Source organism: Choloepus didactylus, chromosome 7, assembly GCF_015220235.1.
Source record: "Choloepus didactylus isolate mChoDid1 chromosome 7, mChoDid1.pri, whole genome shotgun sequence".
NCBI lineage: Eukaryota > Metazoa > Chordata > Mammalia > Pilosa > Megalonychidae > Choloepus > Choloepus didactylus.
In genome coordinates this window covers 123,297,452-123,315,431 of record NC_051313.1, presented here as the reverse complement: position 1 = coordinate 123,315,431, position 17,980 = coordinate 123,297,452, and the positions used below count along the sequence as shown (strand labels likewise).

The 17,980-nt window shown below is 37.1% G+C and overlaps 1 protein-coding gene across 1 annotated transcript; it reads left to right on the top strand.

The window, feature by feature from the left end:
- The first annotated feature begins 16,650 nt into the window (after window positions 1-16,650).
- On the top strand, window positions 16,651-17,586 carry LOC119540079 (olfactory receptor 2G6-like). The gene has a single exon (XM_037844093.1). It carries the CDS (start codon window positions 16,651-16,653, stop codon window positions 17,584-17,586), a length of 936 nt encoding a protein of 311 aa, XP_037700021.1.
- Window positions 17,587-17,980: the final 394 nt, after the last annotated feature.

The following is a 17,980-nucleotide window of genomic DNA, read 5'->3' as shown; positions in this document are numbered from 1 at the left end:
AATCGCTCATCAAAAAGCTCCCAGAAAAGAAAAGCCCAGGACCAGATGGCTTCATGTGTGAGTTCTACCAAGAATTCAAGAAGGAATTAGTACCAAACCTGCTCAAACTCTTCAAAAAAATTGAAGAGAAGGAAAATCTACCTAACTCCTTCTATAAAGCCAACATCACCCTAATACCAAAATCAGACAAAATTACTACAAAAAAATTATAGACCAATATCTTTAATGAATATAGATGCAAAATCCTCAACAAAATATAATTTGAATCCAGCAGCACATTAAAAGAATTATACACAACAACCAGGTGGGATTTATCCAGGTATGCAAAGCTGGTTCAACACAAGAAAATCAATTTAATATAATACACCACATCAATACATCAAAGTGAAGAATCACATGACCATCTCAATCAATGCAGAAAAGGCATTTGACAAAATTCAGCATCCTTTCTTGATAAAAACACTTCAATTGATAGGAATAGATGGGAACTTTCTCAATATGATGAATACAATATATGAAAAACCCACAGCTAACATCATGCTCAATGGGGAAAGACTGAAAGCTTTCCCTCTAAGATCAGGAACAAGACAGAGATGCCCATTGCCACCGCTGTTATTCAGCATTGTGCTGGGAGTGCTAGCTAGAGCAATTAGGCAAGAAAAAGAAATAAAAGGCATCCAAATTGGAGAGGAAGAAATAAAACTTTCACTGTTTGCAGATGACATGATTCTATATGTAGAAAATCCACAAAAATCTGCAGCAGATTTACTAGAACTAATCCATGAATACAGCAAAGTGGCAGGCTATAAGATCAACACACAAAAATCAGTAGTTTTCCTATACACAAGTAATGAGCAACAGGAGGAGGAAATCAAGAAAAAATTCCATTTATAATAGCAACTGAAAGATTCAAGTATTTTGGAATAAACTTAACCAAGGCCACAGAAGACCTATGCAGAGAAAACTGTAAGAAACTGCTAAAAGAAATTGAACAGGACCCCCCAAAAATGGAAGAACATACTGTGTTCATGGATTGGAAGATTAAACATAGTTAAGATGCCTATTCTACCTAAATTGATTTATAGATTCAATGAAATACCAATTAAAATCATCTCACACCTACCAGAATGGCCATTATCCAAAAAACAGGAAATTACAAGTGCTGGAGAGGATGTGGAGAAAGAGGCACACTCATTCACTGTTGGCAGGAATGTAGAATGGTGCAACCACTCTGGAAGACAGTGTGGCTGTTCCTCAGGTAGCTAAATATAGATTTGCCATACTAACCAGCTACTCTATTACTAGGTATATACTCAGAGGAACTGAAAGTTAAGACATGAATGGGCATTTGTAAACTGAAATTTATTATTCACAATAGCCAAGAGATGGAAACAGCCCAAATGTACAACAATGGACAAGTGGATAAACAAACTGTTGTACATACAGACAATGGAATATTAAGCAGCTCTAAGACAGAACAAAGACACAGAACATATAATAACATGGATGAACTTGAGGACATTATGTTGAGAAAAGTTAGCCAGAAACAAAAGGACAAATATGGTATGGTCTCACTAATATGAACTAACATTAATGAGCAAACTTTGCAAGTTAAATGCTGATAACACAGGCTATCAGGAGACAGAAAGAGGATAGAGATTGGGAATTTGATGCTGAAGTACTATGGAAAATTCAGCAGGATTGCTTGTATAGATCCAGAAATAAATAATATAATACTGTGTGATTTTATCACAATATTGTAAGTACACTGAACAAAGATGTCTGTGAGTAAAGCTGAAAGAGATGGGCCAGGGGCATGTATGATGCCTGAAGTAAAGATGGCCGATAAAGACTGGGACTGTCTACCTTAGCAAAAACTGGAGTAGTCAATTTTTGTGACTAAATGTACAAGTATAAAAATGTTTTTACATGTGGGAAAGCAAATGAGTTTGTTGGGGAAAAATATTATCATAGCAAACTGGAGTCTATGGTCAACAGTAACATTGTAATACGCTTCCATTAAATGTAACAAAGGCAATATACCAAAGCTAAATGTGTATGAGAGGGGAATGTAAGGGAGGGATATGGGATTCTTGGTTGTGGTGGTGTTTTCCGACCCTACTATTATAGTGTATTGTATATTTTATTTTTCTTTTTATTATCTTTTTATTATTCATTAAAAAAACAACCTTTTTTTCATAGTAATCAATATATTCAAGTGCTAACTGTGGTGATAAACACACAACTATATGATGATACCATGAACAACTGATTGTACACTATGAATAATTTTATGGAATGTGAATATATCTCTAAAATTGTAGGAAAAAATATAAATAGGAATAAAAGTGCTGGAGAAAACATGGAGAGAGGGATGTACCTATTTATTGTTGGTGAGGAGGCAGAATGGTGTAGCCTTTCTGGAGGACAGTGTGATGGTTTCTCAAGAAGCTAAGTATGTGGGTGCCATAAGGTCCTGCAGCCTCATTATGGGGATATACTTGGAAGATCTGGGAGTGAGCACATGAATGGATATTTGTACACTGTTGCTTATGGAGGCAATATTCATGATTTGCAATGTGTGTGACCTAAGAGTACGTTGACTGAGGAACAGAATGGTGAGCTGTGGTGGATGCATACAGTGGAACACTGAACATCTACAAGAAGGAGTGAAGCTGTGAGACATGCAAGGAGGTGAATGGATCCTGTAGACAGCATTTTGAGTGAAGGATGCCAGAAACAAAGGCAAACACTATAATGTCTCACCAATATGGACTAACTACAATGTGTAAACTCAGAATTGATTCTTAGAGCACAGCTTATCAGGGGAATGCTTATTGTAATTGTCCCTAGATTGTAAGCTCTTACAGCAGTCACATCTATTCCTGAAATGTAATGGCTGTCTCCAGATTCCAAGATGCTAACATTTTGTGTATAACCTGATAGGTCTCTGGAACTTTGAGTATCTTTGTGACACCTGAAACTCATAGCTAGAACTTAGCAGAAATGAATGTCAATATTAGCGCATAGAGCAACTGTTAAAAAAGATGAAAAAGAGTCCATACTTCAATTGGAAACATGAATGAAGCAGATCTGGCTAGGACTAGGGCAAATCAGGCCAGTGGGTAAAGGACGATACTGACTGTTTTTCAAACTTCAACTTCCATGTGAGACCAAGAGAAGACATGTTTGTTTGGTGCGGGATCTGTATTTTCTAAACAGTTTAACTTGTATAGTCAGTTTGCTCAATCACCATAATTACATGGAACTTTGAATAGGAAGTGAGATCTGGTAGGTATGTATAGGTTAGTGTGAAATAGCAACATATCCCAAAGTAATTTGGGCAGAGAATAACAATAAATATACAGGTTCCCCTGAGGAGCTGGGGGAAAATGTGGAATTGTTGGACTTCCTCATCTGGATTGTTGCTGATGTTCTCACAAACTGAAGACTGATGGCTTGGTATGCTGAGCCGCCTGTCTTGGGGCTTGCCCTTATGAAGCTCATACTGTAAAGGAAAAGCTAAACCTGCTTATGATTGTGCCTAAGAGTCTCCCCCTCTGTACCTCTTTGTTGCTCAGATGTGACCCTTTCTAGCTAAGACAACTTGGCAGGTGACCTCAGTGCCCTCCCCCCTACATGGGACCTGACTCCCAGGGGTGTAAATCTCCCTGACAATGAAGGATATGACTCCTGGGGATGAATCTGGATCCATCATCATGGGATTGAGAACATGGTCTTCACCAAAAGGGGGATGTGAAATGAAACAAAATAAAGTTTAACTGGCTGAGAGATTTCAAATGGGGTCTAGAGGTCATTCTGGTGGACATTCTTATGCACTATATAGATATCCTTTTTAAGTTTTAGTGTGTTAGAATAGCTAGAAGTAAATAGCTGAAACTATCAAACTGCAATCCAGTAGCCTTGACTCTTGAAGACAATTCTGTAACTATGTAGTTTATGAGGGGTGACAGTGTGATTGTGAAAACCTTATGGATCACACTCCCTTTATCCAGTGTATGGAAGAATGAGTAGAAAAATGGGGACAAAAACTAAATGAAAAATAGGGTGGGATGGGGGATGATTTGTGTGTGGTTGTTTTTTTTTTTTTTTTGCTTTTAATTTTATTCTTGTTTTTATTCTTTCTGGTGTAAGGAAAATGTTCAAAAACAGATTGGGGTGATGCATGCACAACTTATGATGGTACTGTGAACAATTGACTGTACACCATGGATGAATGTATGGTATATGAATATATCTCAGTAAAACTGAATTAAAAATAAAACAAGGCATAGAAGTTTATTGAGCTCAAGTAGCATGCATGTGGAGCAGCATCAACTGTATTTTCTACTGAAAATGTTGGCTGGACAAAGTGGCCTATATGTCTGTTTAAGGGAAATGGGGCATGAGGGAAGGAGGGAGTGAGGGAATGGGGGATGGAGTGAGGGAGTGTATGGGTTAATCCAGCAGAGTGTCCTTGAGTAACAGACAATTAATCAGCAACTCACGGTACCAGATGTTTGTGCAAGACTGGGACCATCTGGTGAAGATTAGCAGACCTTCTTGCACCAGCTTAACTAATTACACAATTCCTCTTTCCTACTGGGGCAGAGGTCTCTCAGCACTGCAAAGGATCATTGGTTTGTCACCTGGCTCAGTTAGCCTCCTTTTCTTCTTTGTAGCACTCTGGGTAAAATGGAAGTTCAGGCAAATAGATAGTAAAATTATCATTTCAATTTCATTTTCCCTCCTTTTGGTCAAGGGAGTCCTCTGTTTGGGAGTCTATGGACTGATACCCTAAAGCTATAGGGTGGAGAGGAAAAGTTTAGTTTAGTGGCTTTGAGGCACTGTGCAATGAAGTTGGTGATGATTCAGATGAAAATAGGTCCAAGAAGCAAGAGGACAATTAGCAAGATCAGCAGCAAGACTAAGGAATATAACCAAGAGGCATTACAGAGAAACCCCTTAATTGATTCCCATGTCTCTTGGTTGCTTGTTCATGTAGTGAGGCCATTTGGCTTGCTTGAAGATTTCCTGGATGTTGACCTTGACTTGTCTGGTGTTGATCCAAGTGTAGCAGGTGGTATTGGTGACAGCACAAACAGCACCTTTTTAAGCTAAAAGATAATCTAAAGCTAGTAGATTGTTCATAACTACAGCTGTGAAGGAATTGAGAGGGGTTGTGAGTCCTGAAAGGGCTTGACCAGTTTTGGATGCTGTGATCTCTAAAGCAGTGGTCAGGTTGTGAAGGGTGCTTTCATGGATTCCAAAACCTGTCCAGGTCTGCTAGGATTCCTCAGCCAGTGTGGATTAATCCTAGTGCTCATTTGTGTTAAGTGATGTGATAACTGTGATAGTGCAGATAACCTATTGCACATTGTCTAATAGTAACTAAGGAGGGGAGGCGTTGGAATCCTGTGAGCCCTTGAGTTGAGTTACAGAGGAAAGCATAGACTTTCAGAAGGCATATGGTTCCAGGTTTGTGACTGGAGAAGGAGACATATAGGGTTTGACCCTCTACAATATAGCCCCTTGGATTGAATGCAGAGTGGATGGAGTGGGTGAGATTGCAAGTGGACCATTTACTGAGTGCTAAACCTGGGGGTGGGTTTCTGCTTCCTGGGTTCTTTTGTGGGTGGGTAAAATTTATGCACAGGGGAGATAGTGGGGTTGTAGTTGAAGGACTTGGACCAGGGTTCTGGCCAGTATGGGAAGGTAAGTGTGGGTTACATTTGCTTGAGACCTGAAGGAAACATTGTTGAGAAGGATGACAAGGAGTGTGTGGGGCTGAAGGTAAAGATTGTGGTGACAAATCCAGCAGGAAGTTAATTGGTCCCTAGCAGCAACTGCAGAGGATAGCCAATGAATAGCATTTTATTCCCAGGAACAAAATGAGCAAGGAAGGACTAGGAGGAGAGGAATGGTTCATAGTTAGGGTAATAAGGGGGATGGGGAAGGTTAATCGGGCAAAGGAAACAGGTATGGAATAATAACATCTACTAAGACCTGAATAAGGTTGGTAATGCTAAGCACAGAGAAAAAATATAGCAATGCCAACAAGGGGATTTCTGGTTTTCAGGGAGAGGCTTATGCATTTGTTTAACTTTAAGGGTTTTAAATATACTCAGCCCTTATCTGGAATCTTGGGGTTACAGTCTACATCAGGTACTGGCAGCTTCTGGACCCATCAGAGTTGTAGGGTCAGGTCTCTGATGCTTTTAGTAGTCTGGTCAGGAGATGGGTCTGGGTTCAGGTGAGATAGATGAATCCAGGAGCCTAGTCCCTGTAGTTTGGTGGCTGTGGAAGTGGTGAGGAGGATTTGACAAGGTCCTTTCCTCCACAGCTCTAGCCTATACTTTCTGATATGTTTCCAGTTGACCCAGTCCCCTGGGCCTAAAAGCCACAGGTTAGCAGTAAGTTCTGTGGAGAGAGATTCAGAGACAGTTTAATGGAGCTCAAAATGAGTAAATGAGAGCTATTGACAATATGAGGCTAGGAAAGCACTGACTTCTGCAGTGTAGGACCAAGGGAACGAGGGCATGGGTCTCCCGGTAACTATTTTATAAGGAGAAAGTTGATGGGGACCAAAAGGGTATCCTGCAAGTTCAGGAGACCTAGAGGAAGAACTTTAACCCAGGGAAGAGAGAATTGTTTGGAGAGCTTCCCTAACTGGGTTCTGATTATGCCATTGGTGAATTCGGCCAACCCTGATGACTGATGATGATAAGCTCAATGAAGGCACTATAGGTTGGGTGAGATTCATAGGAATTTAGAAGGATGTTGTCATGTAAAGTGGGTACCATGATCACTGTGGGTTTCACGAGGAACTCCCCACCATGGAATACTTTTCTCAAGGAGAATTTTGGCTACTGCAGTTGCAATTACCTGTCATATGGGCAAGACTTCTATTCATTGAGGGAACATACAGACCAAGATGAGGTAGCATTTGTATCTTTTCCAACAGGGAACCTGGATAAAATCTACTTGCCAGATTCCAAAAGGCCCTCATGGCAGTGGAAATTTTCCCAGGGGCAGATGAAATGGTCTGCCTGGGTTATATCAAAGGCAGAGGCTGCAGTGGTTTGCAGCTTGTGCTGCTCTTCAAAACTGTTCTGATATTTCAGAACTAAATTTTCCAACTTGTTAAGCCTCCAATGCATTTGGGCATGAAAGGATCTCATCATAGGGAGGGCAAAAACAACTGGGAATACAAGGAGTCCACTGGTCCTACCCATAGAGTGGTTCAGGGTCTTGATGCCCTCCCCCCAAACTCCCTGGCTCTAAGTCTATATCAGGAGTTAACATTGCTTGTTGGGCTTGAGAGATTTCATGCAAAGATGGGCCCTGAGGAATTATTTCTTGCACATGGAGAGATTTTATGGGACATTTTCAATTTTGGCTGAGCAAGGCTGCCCCTTTACAGGCAGCGAAATCTGCCAAGTCATTCCCTCATGCCTCTTCTGAGTCTGTTTTACTGTGGCCTTCAATTTTGACAAAAGCAAGGGCTTTGGGAAGGATGATGCTATCCAAAAGACAGCTTTCCCAGACTTTGTTTTTAATTGGCTGTCCTGAGGAGGTTAGAAAACTATGATGTTTCCAGAGCATTCCCCAAATCATGGGCAACACCAAAGGCATAGCAGCTGTGAGTATAAATAGTGAAGACTTTCCTTGGGCCAGCTCGCATGCTTGAGGGATGGTGGCAAGCTCTGCCTGCTGAGCTGAGGAGGCTTTTGGTAGTGATCCATGTTCAAAAATTTCAGAGGAAGTTGTTATTCCATATCCTGAAATCAAGTCACTGTGCTGGTCATGGTAACAAGATGTGTATGCTTGGTGTTGGTTATGGCTGCTGTTTAACAAAGTTTCCACAGTGTGAGGCAAAAAAAATTGTGAGAGCTGAGTCTAGGGTTATTTTGGAGACTGCCTGAGCCAAAGTTGCAGTGGCTATGACTGCTTGTAGACAGAAGGGGAGGCCCGACAAGTCACTGCATCTGTGGTCTGGCTGTTGAAGAAACAAGTTTATATATTCTTTCAGACACCTCCTTCTATAAGATGTTCTTTCAACTATAGTGCTAAAAAGGGGTAAAATTATTGACTGGGTATGCTGGTCCAGTGTTTGGTTGCCATCAGAGCCATAAATTGGCTTAAGTTGTTCAATGTGTGAATAAACTAGGCTTAGTTTAAAGAGGGTGAAATGACTAGAACATAAACTTCCTGGAACATCCCTGGATTTCTTGAACTTAGGCAAATAAATTAACATCCCAGATAATAAAAGACTTCATTTGTACATTAGTGAAAGTAATAAAATACAACTTGAAATGTTTCCTTTGATTGATCAAACACAAACACACAAATTTAAAAGGGTTGAATATTTGAGCTGGAAATACAAGACCTAAAGACATCAGAAAACACCTATCTTAGGCTGGGTTCTCCAGAAAGCAGAGTCTGAAACAAGAATTTAAGCACTGATACTCTGTTTGGGAGGTGTTAAGATCAGGTGCTAAAAGTGAGGCATAAATGGGAATGAGACCAAATATATATACATATATATTTACTTGGTAGGTGAGACTTCCCTGAAGTTGTGCAAGGAGAAACTGTCCCTCAAACAGTCCATGGAGGGGAGAAAGGATAGAGGACCTATCTAACTGGTACCTTTTTCTTCATCGTTCTGTGGGTCAGGGTTTACCCAATGGGAAGGAAATTTTCATATACTTCTGGGTTTCATCATCCAACCTCTTGGACAGAAAGTTAGACTTTCATGCCAGTGTGACATTTCATCAAGGTCCAAAGTGAACATCTGACCTGGCACAGGTAGGGAATGATCAAAGAGAAGGAGACAGTCTAGAAAGCTGAGAAGAAGGCTCACAAAGATTTTGTCTAATACAAGACCTAAACATGTAAAGAGATGTGCCATTTACATGGATGAGAAGACTCCGAATTGGAAAAATGTTAATACATACCAGTGTGATTCTTGAACTAACAGCAGGACGTTTTGTCAGGAATACAAAAACTGATAGTAAATTTCAACGGAAAGTATAAAGGGCTCATTTAGCCAACATTATCTGAAGAGAAAATGTAAGAGAGATAAAGAGCATGGGATTTATATTAATTCTACTTCAATGAATGTAGTTGAATATACAGGAAGAAACAAAATACATATCTTTGTGGGTTAAACCCTTCCATGAAAAACAATGTGTAAGATTTGGGGGAAAATGCAAGAATATGGCTTTATGACATAAAACAAAAATAGAACAAAACTGCTAAAAATTATTTACAAATTTGATTGCTTTTAATATCAAATTGTCTGAGCATATGCTAACAGACATAATAAATGAAGATAATGTCAAAATACAAACCTAGGAGGAGTTATTTGCAAAACCAACACCCAACAAAGAATTATTAGTGGTAATAAAGGAAGAATCCCTAATATCATTCAATAGCAAAATGATCCATAGTAAGAACAGTAGGATTACAGAAAAGCAAAATGCAATGGCCAATAATCACAAGAGAAAAATAGCTCAACCTCTTTGGTAATCAGTAAATGAGCATATTAAAACAAGGAGGTAAAATTCATATCCATTATAAAGGTTAAAATTAATATTCATAACAATAGCATTTGCTCTCATATGGAAAAAAAGGGAGTGTACATTTGTACAATCAACTTGGACAGCAATTTGGCAGAATTCAGAAAATTTGAAAATGTTCAAAACTCATATTCCCAAATTCTATTATATTTCTTTGTGAGAAAGCCATGCACATATGCACAAAATAAAACAAACAAACAAAAAAAAGCACAATCTTGCAGGTTATGATAGAAAATAACATTGGAAACAGCCTAAATATTACCATTTTCAAAATAACAGTAGAAATATACCCAAAACATGAATAAATTTTTAAACCATGTCTTGAAAAAAGAATGTCATATAACAGATAAAAATTTTTTAAAAAACCCACCTAATTGCATATGTATGGACATGGATAAAGCCCAAAACCATGACTGAGAAAAAAGTTTCAAAGCATACTGAATAAGGGAACTTCAATAACTTATAAAGCATTACTGTATATAACTGTGAACATAGTCCTCTGTGATGAAATCATAAAAATGGTTGGGAAGAGAACACATCAGCTTTAGGATAGTGGTTGATTTGAGGATGATAGGAGAGCATGGGATTGGGAAATAAAACAATGAGGAATTTCACTGTATCTGAGGCTTTTTTTTTTTTTTTTTTAAAAGAGATTTAATCCAAAGCAATTCTAACCTTTATTGTTATTTGGGGTTTCACTAATTCTGCATATTTAAATATTTCATAATTTGAAAGAGAAAATGAGTAGCATGGAGACAGACATTTTCTCTAATCCCCAATAAAACTTTTTGAAATCTAAATTTTATCATACTACTAGATCATAGTCATACTAATCACACAGAAAAGTAAAGAAAAATCATTGCCCTTTCCCAGATTATTATCTTTATCTCTATGCAAAAGTAACCAACATTCAGTGTATAGAATTTGGAAACTAAAGGAGAGGACAAATTTGAGCATAAACGTAATTGCATGCTACCGATATAAGTAGTTTTTTCCCATTCAGAATAACAAATAATTTTTCATCTTTCTCCCCCTCTCTTTTTTTTTTCTTTCCTCTCTGATTTCAAAAATGACATATTACACAGTCCATTTCACATTTGGTGTACTGATTTTGAAAACCAGAATTCTGTCATGTAAATTTTATTGACATGAGCTCATTAAAACAAGGAGGTAAAATTCATACCCATTATAAAGATTAAAATTAATATTTTATTAAAATGATCATCCTTGACCATCACCATAATGCTACATCTACTCCGTCTCAGGTCAGCCTGCACCCCTCCTACAGGGGACGCTAATGAACTCAGGCTTCTAAACCTGAACATCTTAAGGCCAAATCTGGAATAGGCCCTTACTCCTTTTGAAAAAACAGACAACTACCTGCCTAAGCCTCTGTTTCCTCATCTGTAAAGTGGAGAAAATAACTTCTTCAGAGGTTTGAAGTGGGATTAGTTGAGATGAAGCACGTAAACCATTCAGCATAATTATTAACCAAATTCACCTAGATCAAGGAAGATGAAGATGCTGAGGGTGAAGCTGTTCTCACATTTTCTGTCATCCGTATAGTGGATTTTCTTAAAAAAATTCCCTTTTTATCATATTTTATATTTTTCTTATTTTATCTCAGAAACAGATTTAAACCTAATTCTATAATATTTTTGGTTTTTTAAAATTACATTTCCAACAAATTGTACTTACTAACATATTTTTTTCTGGAAACTACATTTTTAATGGTTTCACTGAGGAAGAGTTGATGATCATTGAGGTGACCAGAAACTTGGGGCATTTTAACTACATTTATACCATGCCTCATAATTTTTCTTTACATAAGAGCTTTTTAAAGATGGTTTAAGTAATGGAAAGACATACCTTGTTATTCAATAAGAAGTGCCAATATTGAATATTTTGAAGAGAATACTCATTTTGACAAAACTTGAATTACCCATACATTGAAAAGTCTATGATTATATGATGAGAGCAGCAATCCAAAGCACTTTTTTGAATTTTAAACTGTTGTTATTATCCCACTTCCCAGATACTTTGAATTATTGATTACCATTTGTGCCAGTATGGATATATTATGTCCCCCAAAATGCCATGTTCTTTGATGCAATTTTGTGGGGGCAGACGTATTAGTGTTGATTAGGTTGGAACCTATTGATTGTGACTCAACTGTGGGCAACTGTGGGCAAGACATTTGAATGGATAATTTCTATGGAGGTGTTACCCACCCATTCAGGGTGGGTCAGAATTAAGTCACTGGAGCCATATAAAAGAGCTGATGAACAGAAGGAGCAAAGAGCAGCTGCGAGTGACATTTTGGAGAGCAGTTGAAAGAGATATTTTGAAGACGGCCATTGAAAACAGACTTATGCTAGCCCAGAATTTGCTCCAGAGAAGCTAAGAGAGGAAAAAATGCCCCAAGAGCAACACTTTGGAGAACGCCATTTTGAAACACAACCTGGGAGCAAACAGACACCAGCCACGTGCCTTCCCAGCTAACAGAGGTTTTCCAGATGCCAATGGCCTTTCTCCAGTGAAGGTACCCTATTGTTGATGCCTTACCTTGAACACTTTATGGTCTTAAGACTATAACTTTGTAAGCAAATAAACCCCCTTTATAAAAGCCTATCCATTTCTGTTATTTTGCAAAATGGCAGCATTAGCAAACTGGAACACCATTGTATCTGCTTCATATTTTCTATTAGATTTTCTAAGTGGAAAAAATGGAAAATCTCACTATTACCAGAATTAATTACACTGATGTGGAAGCTAAAAAATAGTTGAAAAACATGAATCTAGTCTAATATATCCTAAATATATTAACACAAAATCATAATGGTAGTATTTTATGTGAAATATAGTCTGAAACAATGCACCACTGTCACATGAAATTTATTTCAGAATTCAAGATGTTACGACAGATCAAAATCCCAAATGATGAAAAGAGGAATGAAACATTCAGCAAATAACATTGATTAAAATTCAAAATACGTTACTGATTTTTAGCAACATTTTTTGAGAAAGTAGGGAGCAGTAGGGGAAGTTATCCAATAAGGCAATAATGTTTAGCTAAAAATAAAACCTAGTATCATTTTTTTTTGTATTTTCTGTTGTATCAACAGGACTTTCCAGAAAAACACCCAATAGGAGATTTAGGAAAGGGAAAGAGAGAGAGAATATATTTCATACACACACAGACACACACACATATGTGAGATTTATTTATTTAAAGAAATTGGCTCATGCAATTGTGGGAGCTATCAAGTGAAAAATCTGTAGGCAGGTAAGATTTGATGCCACCTTCTTGAGAAAGAATTTCTTCTCTGGGAATCCTCAATTTTGCTCCTATATCTTTCCATTGATTGAATAATGGCCACCCACATTACTGAGGGTCTTCTCCTGGAACCAACTTAATGTAGATGCTAACCACATTTACAAAATACCTTCAAGCAACACCTATATTAGTGTTTGAATTAATGACTTGATTCTATAGCCTAGTGAAGTTGAAAGATAAAACTATCACCACTATCAAATGCAATCTTAAAACAATAATTGGGTAACAATTCAGAAAAATGGGCCTGCAGGAGTTTTGTAAAGTAATAGTCATATGAAATTAAAACAAAAAAAAGCAACAGTAATAAAAGCAGAGTAGTAATGCAATTACTAGATGCATGTCACTGAAAGAAATATAAACTTTGAAATACAAATACATGTGTCTGAAGTGGTCAAATGTCATAAATCTGGCATTGGAAATCAGTGCGGAAATGATAAATTTTTCAATAGGGTAACTAATAATTCACTAACAGTAATGCTAATGATAGATCTCTGACTGATCAATTTAACTGAAATACACCTGAGAAGAATAAATATGCAAAGAATTCACTTCAAAATATAAATCTTAGTAGGGAAATGGGGGGGCAAACATGGATGAATACTTGCATAAGCATGGAATTAAAAGTTTTTATAAAGCAAATTAAATCCAGGGTGATGTGTAATTTTTCACCTAGCAGATTATGAAACAAATATCATCACCAAATTGTAATTGGTGGGAAAATCTTATACAAGGATTGAGAAATAGATGACTTATTTTCCAACTCCTTTAAATATAACAAATGATATATCTGAGGCTCATAACGTAGTCCAGAAACAAATATATAGTAATGTGTGCATATTTCTAATTATAAAACTATTAATCATTACAGTTTTGAATTTAGTCAAATTACAAGCAAAAGTAATTACTAATAATTTGGAATTGATTCAAATAATTTTGTGCATGCTCATAATAAAGCACTGTTCTATCACTGGTCTTATGGTTAATGTTTATTGATATAGAAAAATGTTTGTGCATCTTAAAAATACGTTCTTCTAAAATAGAAACCAGTTTCTTTCACTCAAATATATAGCTAACTTCTAATAGCCAACACATTGTGCTTTTTTCTTTTCTCCACCTGAAGAAGTGAGTACAGAACATAGATACTTGAGGGCCTTGGGTATGGGTGCGAGAGTTGGTCTATGTGATTGTCTGACTGGAGATACAGCAAATGTCCAGTTGAGAAATACCTTTGTTCTTGCTTTTTCATGAGAAAACCCTGTTCTGGACACTACAACTCCATGTTAGTTAGCAAATTAGAGATTCAGATCCCCAAGGCCTTGAGAGAATCTGTGTCCTATGTACCTCTCATGTTTCCAGATGTGTTTCCCTCCAGGGAATATTGCTAAAGAAATACTTACTTGAGCCTCACTCTTGTTTATTGGGCAGTGACATTGGCTTCAGGAGAGAAACTCTAATATGCTAAAGTCACGTCACTGGTTATCTTCTCTACACATTGGGAAAGGTAAAAGGGACAAGGGGGCGATTTAGAGGATTGAGTCACCTGTCTGTTTGCCCCCAGTTACACTGATCAACAATGACTGATTCAGCGTCTTACTTCTATGGCTCACTTTGTCTCTCCTACAAATCTCCTTTTAGGATTTCTTTCTGAGGTCTGATCTTCATGAATCGGTCTCAATAGGAATCATTATTGTTCATAGAACAAGAAGAATCACAAAAATGCATGGGGGAAAAGAAAATTCTTGATCTTTTTGTCAAAAGGAAAACGATATTCCTCTAGGGATTTTTTTTTCCTTTTCCAAACAGCACTTGATAGACTTTGTTCATATTTCAAGTTTTGTGAGATGTCAAGTAGGGAAAAATTGTTCTTTAAATCTTGGCTGGGTTAAAATTTTATACACACACACACTTCAAACTCCAAACTCCTGTTCCACATAAACAGGACAAAATATAAACCAAGGAATGGCTGTACTGGAAGTCCCTCTTGAATGATTCCTCATAATCCAAAAGTTTTAAAAATAATATAGAATATTTCAATGGAAAGATATGGGATGATTAATTACATTGTCTTAATTTTATTTCTGATTCTGGCATAAGTAAGGACCTTATCTGTTCTTACATTAATGCTATTTTCCTTTATAAAATCTGAAAATTTAAAAAGGTTATTTCTCAAGCTGCTTCCAAAGCTAACATCATAGTAGATTAAGTGACTTTGAAATTTGATAGCAAATTAGAAAATTGGTAATTACTAGATTTCTGACCACAAAAAAAAAAAAAAAAAAAAAAAAAAAAAAGGTTGGGTAATATATAACTTATACTTAGGGAGACATTCCATTCTGAAAAAAGTTCAAATTGAAGATGCATTTTACATTTTTAATGTATGAAAACTGTTATTCTCTGGAGGTGACAGAAATGCCTTCTTGTGCTCCTGTTTTGATCTCAGAAGTATTTAAATAAATTGAAATATGACTTTTAAATATTAAAACTAAAACATATCAATCTGGGATAAGTTAGCATTTTATACTAAGCAGCATTAGAAATAGGCAGCATGTGGGAATCTATATAAGATGATTTTGAAGTTTTCTGAGAACTTTTATCTGAAAGAATGTGAACTTGTAGCTCCAGATTTAAAAATTTTAAAACCTTATTCTATTTAAGGTACAATTTGACCTATGAAATATAAACATACCTGAATAAAATGAGAAATTAATCCTTTATTCAGTATTCCTTATAACAAGTGATTCAGTCAGATACTATTTTAGCAGGAGATAAATTTGAGACACAGGTGATAATATCATACAAAAGAGTAAATAAAGAGGTATGGTGGAATATATAATCTGGTTTTTTATTGTGCAGAAAAACATAAAATGAGCTCATCAAGACATATTTTTCTTTTCAAGACTTTTCCAAATGCAGTGCCTTGTCTTTAACTACTGAGTGTTTGTAGGTGAGATTTTACCTTATTTTCATCAAATGCAATTTATTGTTATCTATCTTGGGAAATGTGTGCTTGTCTGAGTTAGTCTGTATATTCTTATGTCAATGTTCCAGAAATATCTTCCCTATACCAGCTTTAAGACATATAAAATTGGCATGTGAATAATAATAAACCAGTTGTTAAAGAATACTATAATACCATTTAGCTTCCCTCTATGTTAAAACTGGCCCATAATTGACCACTATCAGCCCCTGATCAGATAATTAGTTGTAAGAAACACAACCTACTTTGTCTATGAGACAGAGAAGACACAAAATATATTCCAATTATTTTCCTGACCCAGTACTCATTTCTCTCCATATTTCTGTATTCTAATTTCTGTAATAAAGGAAAATGGTCACTCATGATCTATTTAGTATTTCATAGTCTTAGTATTCATGACCTCTTGTCCCTCTCACTAAACTGAAATGTTTTCTCTTGTACTTTAAGTAGATTATTTTCAATAACATTAATCAGGAAATGGGGAATAGAGAATGGTCCCATGAAAAAAGATGTTTGGTTAACTGTTTATTGAGACAAAAATATTGATACAGAAGAATGCCTTTGTTTAAGAACATTTTATAAAAGTAATTACTTATTTTTCCTTCTCTTCAAAGACCCCCCCAAAAAAAAACCTCATCTAGAAGTTTACATCAAATGTCAAATATTACTTCAATTATACTTCAAATAAGTAAATCAAAATATTTTCCTCAGTTGAGTTTCCAATGCCCATTTTTCTGTTTTACTATAACAGGTGGATGGACAAAATCAATTTGACGTCTGGGGAAGATTTTGTTTTGCTTGGATTTTCTGATGAGCCACAATTGGAGTCAGTCCTTTTTGTGGTAGTTTTGACATCTTATATTCTAACCCTTGTTGGCAACTCAGCCATCATCCTGGTCTCCTGTCTGGACTCTAAACTCCACACACCTATGTATTTCTTCCTCACTCACCTCTCCTTTCTTGACCTTTGCTTCACTACCAGCATTGTCCCCCAGCTATTGTGGAACCTGAAGGGACCAGCCAAGACCATCTCATCCACTGGTTGTGCCATTCAACTCTATGTGTCCCTCTCATTGGGCTCCTCTGAATGTGTGCTCCTTACTATCATGGCATTTGACCGCTATGTGGCTGTGTGCAGACCTCTCAGCTACACTTCTATCATGCACACATCATTCTGCAAGGCCTTAGCAGGAATAGCATGGCTCTGTGGCATAGGGAACACTCTCATCCAGAGCACCATCACCCTTCAGCTTCCCCGATGTGGGCACCATCATCTCCACCATTTCTTCTGTGAGGTGCCTGCCATGATAAATCTGGCATGTGTCGACATCCATGCAAATGAAGTCCAGCTCTTTGTGGCCACATTAGTGCTGCTCCTTCTTCCTATGACCTTGATACTTGTCTCCTATGGTCTCATTGTTCAAGCAGTGATAAAAATCAAGTCAGTCCAAGCTTGGCGCAAGGCCCTGGGGACCTGTGGCTCCCATCTCTTGGTGGTGTCCCTCTTCTTTGGGACCAGCTCAGCCATCTACATCCAGCCAAAGCGATCCTATGGCCATAGCCAGGGCAAGTTCCTCACACTCTTTTACACAGTTGTGACTCCCACCCTCAATCCCCTCATATACACCCTGAGGAACAAGGATGTGAAAGGAGTCCTGAAGAGATTGCTGAGGAGAGAGCCAAATTCCTAAGGAAAAGTCATGAACCAGTGACTTTCAGTTCTGGAAATTTATTTAAGAGACATAATGTTAAATAACTACTCTCAAGTATATGACATGTGTGTCACTTACCTCTCTGTATGTACGTACAATAAGGCTAAAATGATATGAAAAAGAAACACATTCAGATTCAACTTGTATAGCTCAAGGAACCTCCTTTGTGAGTGTGTGTTTTTGTATAACAGATATTTTCACATGCTCTCTTATGCCTACATGTATGGTACAGAATTTAAAACAGTGCTTGAGTATTGAACAGAGTATGGAAAATGTATTAGTGTGAGGAAATCACTGCAGCATTTCTTTTGAAAAAGATCCATGGTGTAATATTACTTAAAACAGTTTGTACACATTATCCTGGTTCTTTCAG

What these genes read in the sequence shown, in the direction of transcription:
- LOC119540079 (XM_037844093.1), top strand. Translation starts at nt 16,651, where the DNA reads ATGGACAAAATCAATTTGACGTCTGGGGAAGATTTTGTTTTGCTTGGA.